Genomic DNA, 7031 nt, shown 5'->3' on the forward strand with positions numbered 1-7031 from the left:
AAACAGCCCCTGGCGTGCCGGTCCTCCAGCCTTGTTGGACACTTGCATGTAGAGCTGAGTTTCCAAAGGCCTCGGGTTTGGGCTGTCCTAAGTTATGGCGTGTCTGGCTGGAGACCCGCAGGGTGCGGCTTGGTGTGGAGGCCCTGCTCAAGCGGCTGTTAGGTGTCAGTCCTATGAAGAGGCAAGGCTGGTCCAGGCTGGTGCCTGGGGTGGGACAGGGGCTTCTCTGCCAGCTGCCTGCTGAGCATGGATAGGCTGAGAGGCAGCGGGCATTGTTACTGCTCTGAGGCCTCTGGGCCCGTCTGCTGCAGCCCGTCTGGGCGAGGGATGCTGTGCTGCTCGGGAACCGAATCTCCTGGGCCGGCATCTCCCACCTCTGCCCGGCTGGAGGGTGTGGTCTGACCTGGCCTGGCAGGCTCTAGCAAGGGTGAGTGTGAGGCAATAGTCATCTGCAGCTGTATTCGGTGTGTGCACCTCCAGGGAGCTGACACGGGTCCCCGCAGCTTCTGGGAGCCCTGGCAGCCACGTGGCCTGTGGGTATTGTCTTGTGTTGGCGTGATCCCTGCATGGTCTGTGCTGCGTCCGGGAGGCGGTGCTGGGCCCCGCAGGCAGGCGCGGGAGGGACGGCACTGCGGGGTGGCCCAGTGATCCCAGCGGGGGCAGGGGGGCTCTGGGCACTGCAGCCAGTTCCAGCCTGTAACTGTCTCCTTGTTCTTGCAGGATGGCGGAGCCTCGCTTTAACAACCCCTACTTCTGGCCTCCCCCTCCCACCATGCCCAGCCAGGTAAGACTGCCTTGCAGCCCCAGCGAGAAGGGGAGGACTGGGCACCAGCCAGCTGCAGGGCAGCGAGACACCAGGTCGAGTGTGCTGCTGGTTGTGTTGGGGCCAAGGAGCCTTGGCAGGGCAGCAGGACCTGGGTCAGGGGCTGGAGGGACCAGCTCCTGGGAGAGATGGAGGGAGCTGAAGGATGTGGGCAAGTGGTGGCGAAGCAGGGGCCAAGAGGCTCCGGGTGCAGGGGGAGGTGGTAAAGGTGGTGTGGTGGGCATGGGGGGTGCCCTTGAACCCGTCCTGTCTGCAGCGGCCATTGGGAGGAGACCCCAGTCTGACCCTGGGGCTCAGCAGGGATGAGCTGTCCTCGTCTGCTTGTGACCCAGCGTGACAGCTGCCCCTGCTGTCGCCTGCGCAGGGGCCTGTTGCTACCAGCACAGGGGGTCAGTGGGGCAGCCTTGGGCAGTGGAGGCAGCACAGCACGCAGTGCTGGTTGACAGTGTGGGGCAGGAGCCCAGAGCCACATACTCGTGCCTCGGGGCAGGCCTCGGGGCAGGCCGTGGGGATGTCAGACATGTCGGAGGCAGCATCCAGCCCCCAACAGGCACAGCGGAGCCCCCCTGAGCAGGTGCGGTGGGAGAAAAGAAACACTTGTGTGGCTCGGGTTGGGGGGCAGCTCTGTGCTTGCTGGTGGGTGCAGGGGCACCTCCCATGCAGGTGGGAGCAGCTGGTGCCCCTGTGGCAGTGCCCCCTCCCTGGTGGGGCAGGTCCCTGCTGTCCTCTGCATCTGCCCGTGACCCATGCCCCCCGTCTTTCCCCTTCCCAGCTGGACAACCTCGTTCTGATCAATAAGATCAAGGAGCAGCTGATGGCAGAGAAGATCCGGCCCCCACACCTGCCGCCCACCTCGGTCTCCTCCCAGCAGCCCCTGCTGGTGCCTCCCTCGCCCGCCGAGAGCAGCCAGTCCATCATGTCGCTCCCCAAACTGCAGCAGGTCCCCGGGCTGCATCCACAGGCTGTTCCCCAGCCTGATGTGGCCCTGCACGCCCGGCCGGCCACCAGCACCGTCACAGGTAAGCAGCTGGCTGTGCGAGGCTGTCGGTGGCGGAGCTCGACACCAAGGTCTGGGGGCTTCAAGCTGACAGCTGGAGGTGTTTCATGAGAGGCTGGACAGCCACTTGTCAGCAATGCCCATTTTCACCCATAGATATTTCCCAGGTCTCTGGGCTTTGCTGGTTGCTCCTGTCCCCTGCCCCTTTCTGCTCTGTGTCAGGGCGTTTTTAAGCCTTCCCAGAGACCCTGGGTGTTGGCCACAGCCAAGGCTGGGACTTCAGCTGGACTGCGCTGGTTCTCCTGCTAGGAGCAAAGCCAGAGGTTCCTGGCTAAAGGGTCCTGCCCCTCTGCTCAGGATCAGACTGATGTCATATTTGGGCTCAGGAAGGACTTTTACCCCCTGGTCAGATTGGTACGGGCTGTGGGGGTTTTGCCTTCCTCTGTAGTGGGGGGCACAGGCTCTACCTGGGACCTCTCGAGTGAATAGACAGCTTGTTATAGAAGCAGGACGTTGGCTGCTGCGGTTCCCCTGCTTTCCCTGGGGCAGGTTCGGGTGTTAGGTCTGTGCTGTGTCAGGGCTGAGGGTCGTCTTGTGTAGAGTTTAGATTACGGTCGTCTGGGCTGGTCCTGCCTCAGGATGTGGCCTCTGGAGCTCCTTTCCAGCCTCACGTCTCTCTGACTCTCTGCCATGGTGTGGACATGGGCACTGCACAGGGGTGTTACTGACTGCCCCTTCCCCACACTTCTGTCTCTCAGGGTTAGGGCTGGCCTCCCGCGCCCCGGCAGTCAGCACCTCAGAGACCAGCACAGGCACGGGCACCGGCACCAGCACGCCCTCCACCCCCACCTCCACCAGCCAGAGCAGACTCATCGCCTCCTCGCCCACCCTTATCTCAGGGATCACCAGCCCACCCCTCCTGGACTCCATCAAGACAATCCAGGGCCACAGCTTGCTGGGGGCGCCCAAGTCGGAGCGCGGGCGGAAGAAGATCAAGGCTGAGAACCCGTCGGGGCCGCCCGTCCTGGTGGTGCCCTACCCCATCCTGGCCTCGGGCGAGACTGCTAAAGAGGGGAAAACCTACAGGTTGGGACACAAGCGGTACAGTACCACCTCTTCCTACCCCAGAGGCCCAGGGTGGGCTGCCCCCACCGCACAACCTGCCCCTGCCCCATTCCCTTCCCACTGCTCTTACCCCCGGCGCCCTGGCTGGGCACAGGAAGAGCCCCCTTCTGTTCTTGTACCAGCTCCTGGTTTCCATGGCCAAGGGAGGGTCAAGTCATGGTTGGCCAGGCCTCTGCTCAGAGGCCTCTTACCCACCTTGCAGTTGTGTCCTCGCAGGCTTTCCCTTGAGCAGCCAGCCTGGAGGATGCGGCAGGCCCAGCCCCCAGCTGTGGGGAGACGCGGGGGGTGAGCCTGGGCAGGCTGCCAGGTAATCTGCCCAGTGCTGCTCCCATGGGCAAGGCCCTAGTGCCCCATGTTGTCCCTGACCCAGGGCTCCTGCATCCACGTGCTGCTGGTGGTATCCCGCGGGCATCAGCAGGCTCAGTCCAAGGGTCGGGTTGTGGTCTCCACTCTTGGGACACTGCCTGAGCCGGGGACCTCTTGCTGTCCCCCAGGTGCAAAGTCTGCCCCCTGACCTTCTTCACCAAGTCGGAGATGCAGATCCACTCCAAGTCGCACACCGAGGCCAAACCCCACAAGTGCCCACACTGCTCCAAGTCCTTCGCCAACGCCTCCTACCTGGCCCAGCACCTGCGCATCCACCTGGGCGTGAAGCCCTATCACTGCTCGTACTGTGAGAAGTCCTTCCGCCAGCTCTCCCACCTCCAACAGCACACCAGGTGAGGGGCTGGGCCGCAGGCCGCGGTGGGCTGGGCAGCCTCCCCCGGTGAGGCTTTGGCTCTGGCCTGATTGAGTTATTGGCCCCCACTTTCTCGCTGGTGGCCAAAAAGCTGCAGCACTGCATCGCCCTGACAGCGCCCCGGGGCTCCGGTGCTCCAGGAGCCCACCCCACAACGCGCTGGGCGAGCACAGGACCGTGGCGCTGGTGGGCCTGGGGGAGTCCCTGGCCGCGGCAGTGGCTGTGGGAAGCATTTCTGAGCCCAGCAGGGCACAGGTGGCTGCGCTCGGACAGCGGTGCCAGTCCCTCTGCTCTGGGCGGTACGCGGGCAATTGCTTCCTGGTCCATGAGCTCCTGGGAACGAAGGCGGGTGGGAGAGGACGGCTCTGGCCCTCCCGCTGTCTCTGCCTCTGGCTGAGCGAGGCCGAAGACCGAAGGGGAAGGGAGCCGCGGGAAGACGGCCCTGTGTCTGCCACGGCCGTGTGGCAGGGCCGGGGCAGTTGTGCCCTGCCTGTGTCCCCGCCCTCACCGGGATGTGACAGTGGCCGGGGGCTGCCACATGGTTGCAGTTGCCACGGATACGGTGTTGCTGCTTCCGCCCCCCAGGGCAGTTGCAGAAGGAGCCACCAGGGGCGGCAGCGCTGCAGCAGCTCCTGCCAGGGCGTGGGTCCCTGCGCCCCTGCCACCGCCTCTGTGCTCGATCTAATGCTGGGTGCTGCGTCGGTCCGGACCAGCCCCGCGCCCGCCTCTGCCTGGCTGGCCCTCCAGGGCTGGGATGCAGCTCGTGACCCACGCAGCCCGGTTAGGATGTCCTGAGCAGGGTGCAGCCCCGCGCCCTCTTCAGGCTCTTGCTGCCCCAGCCTGTGGGCCGGGATGGAAGAAGGGAGAGGCCTCCGGCTGAGTTGACCCACCCCGTGGCAGGGTGCTGGGCCATGCACCCAGCCAGAGCTGCCACGGCTGCCGTGCCTGACCTCCCGCCTCGCGCTGTGTTGCAGAATTCACACTGGTGACAGACCCTACAAGTGCCCGCACCCCGGCTGTGAAAAGGCTTTCACGCAGCTCTCCAACCTCCAGGTTAGTGTGGAGGCCCTGGGTGCCCACGTGCTCGTGGCACAGCGCAGGGGGTCCCCGGGGCCTAGGGAAGGGGAAAGCAAGGGGTAGTAGCACTGGTGGGAGCAGGAGGGCAAGAGGCGCATGGCGGGTGGAGGAAGGAGGCAGGGCGTTGATAGGGTCGTGGAGCCCCCCGCCCTTCCCTCCCCTCCCCAAATCCTGGGCAGCCTGGGCCTGGCCCCAGGCAGGACTGCAGGGCCCTGTCACAGGGCTGAGGGTCTTGGCCTGGAGCTTGGGAGCAGACCGGACTTTGCCAGTCATTGTGCTCTCTGCCCCCATCTCCAGGCCAGGGCTGTGCAGAGCCGGGAAGGGTTGAGGTGTTGCTGTTTGGTGCTCAGCTGGGTGATGCCATCTGTGGCTCCCCGTGCAGGGCTCCCGGGGGTGGGGGGCAACAGGGTCACGGGGAGCTGGCGGGGGGTGGCAGTGTGGCACTGGGTGACGTCGTCTGTCCCCACAGTCTCACCAGCGACAGCACAACAAGGACAAACCCTACAAGTGTCCAAACTGCTACCGGGCGTACACGGACTCAGCCTCACTGCAGATCCACCTCTCGGCACACGCCATCAAACACGCCAAGGCCTACTGCTGCAGCATGTGTGGCAGGGCCTATACCTCGGTGAGCGCGGCGCGGGGCCTGTGGGGGTGGGCAGCGGCGCACTCGCGTCTCCTGCCTGTGCCGCCCCAGCCCCTGGGGCAGGGGCAGGGTCCTGCTCCTTGGCCCGGTGCTTCCATGGGGACACGCGTGGGTCCGTTGCTCAGGAAGGAAGGGCCCTAAGGAGCAGGTGGGTGCCGGAGGCACTCACAGACCAGCTGAGGGGCTGGTGAGCGAGAGTCCCTTCTGACCGTCCAGCTGAGCTCCCAGATCCCCGGGAGAGCCAGGGGAATTGTCACGGTGCAGCTTTCCATAGCATGGCGGCGGGGCAGGGGGGACAAGCTGATGGCAGGGACAGGCCCCTTCTGGGCACAGGGCTCCTGGGGCGCTGAAGTCCAAGCTGCAGACGGGGTGCGCGGGCCCTGGCGGCTCCCAGCCGCACTGCTGACCCCGGGCGGTCTCTGTCCCCTCAGGAGACGTACCTGATGAAGCACATGTCCAAACACACCGTGGTGGAGCACCTAGTGAGCCAGCACTCGCCTCAAAGGACGGAGTCACCCGGCATCCCAGTGCGGATCTCACTCATCTAACCCGGGGCTCCCTCCCTCTACCCCGCGCAGCCCTCCCTCCCTCCAGTTCCAGATCGTCGGGGCGAGGGAGCAGCTTGGAGACGGTCACGAGAACCACCCCCAGCACCACCGCCGGCGCCCAGGCCCGCTGGGTAGCGGGCACGACAGCAACGAGCCGCATTCGTGGGAGAAACAAATGCATTTGTGTTTGGCCCTGGTCCCTCCCATTCCCCATGGGGATGCCGGGATCCAGCCTGCAGTTTTGGTGACATCCAAAGACGATTTCAGAGCACTTTGAATCTCTGTGTTTGGTTTCTTCTTTCTTTTGTTCCCATTTGTTTCTCTGCCCCTCCCCTGGCCACTCCTTCCCTTTCTTCTCATTTTGGATACAAATATATATCTATTTATTGGCCAAGAAGTTGGTGCTGCTAGAACAGAAAATCAAACCCGGACACAGACTCGCTGGAGGCTGCGGGGCAGGGCAGGACCCAGGGCCAGGCGCTCGGGCTCCCCCACTGTCACTCTCAGGAGCCCCTGGGACATGACCACGGCTCAGTGGAGGGCCGGCTCTTGGCATCGCTGACCTCTCCTGGACTCCTTAGGAGCTGCTGTGAGGCCGGCGAGAGGAGAGAGGGTTCATCTGTTGGCTGGAGAGTGAGACCCCGCGCAGGCAGAGATGGGCATGCAAGCAGTGGCCTGGTGCCAGGCCTGCCAAGCAGCACTGCAGGAGGGAGACCTTTGTCCCGGTACCTCTGTTCCTGGAGCACGTGCTTCCACCCTGCCGTCCAGCTGCTTTGGGACACCGGCTGCTTCCTTTCACGTACCTCATGCTGTTGGTGCTGTGCTGTATTCGCCCACCTGCCCCACAGCACAGCCAGGGCTGTGGGCCATGCACGCGCCCCCCTGGCCGTGCTGGGGCTCCCCGCGCTGCCTGTGCTGAGGCTGAGGTAAGTGCGGGCCACTGGAGGACTCGCTTGGTGCTCGGCCGGGCTGCAGCCAGGGCTGTGTAAGCCAGGGGGCAAGAGCAGGATGTGCAGGGTGATTCAGAGGCACAGCCCACAGAGCCGACACCCCCCAGCTCAGGCGCCGTTGGCTGT

The 7031-nt window shown here is 64.8% G+C and overlaps 1 protein-coding gene across 12 annotated transcripts in view; it reads left to right on the plus strand.

The window, feature by feature from the left end:
• Positions 1-7025, plus strand: part of ZNF362 (zinc finger protein 362) — a 32390-nt gene extending 25365 nt beyond the window's left edge. For 10 of the 12 annotated variants that reach the window (XM_025203649.1, XM_025203651.1, XM_025203652.1 and 7 more), the window contains 8 exons: positions 721-784; positions 1188-1397; positions 1596-1842; positions 2579-2906; positions 3440-3664; positions 4659-4737; positions 5231-5389; positions 5839-7025. In XM_025203649.1, the coding sequence (XP_025059434.1) occupies positions 721-784; positions 1188-1397; positions 1596-1842; positions 2579-2906; positions 3440-3664; positions 4659-4737; positions 5231-5389; positions 5839-5955 (1429 nt within the window). In that variant the 3' untranslated portion in view covers positions 5956-7025. The remainder of the gene's footprint in view (positions 1-720; positions 785-1187; positions 1398-1595; positions 1843-2578; positions 2907-3439; positions 3665-4658; positions 4738-5230; positions 5390-5838) is intronic. The other 2 variants (XM_025203657.1, XM_014519741.2) reach the window with 1 other exon arrangement.
• Positions 7026-7031: the final 6 nt, after the last annotated feature.

The sequence above is a fragment of the Alligator sinensis genome, unplaced genomic scaffold, assembly GCF_000455745.1.
Source record: "Alligator sinensis unplaced genomic scaffold, ASM45574v1 scaffold512_1, whole genome shotgun sequence".
NCBI classification, from domain to species: domain Eukaryota; kingdom Metazoa; phylum Chordata; order Crocodylia; family Alligatoridae; genus Alligator; species Alligator sinensis.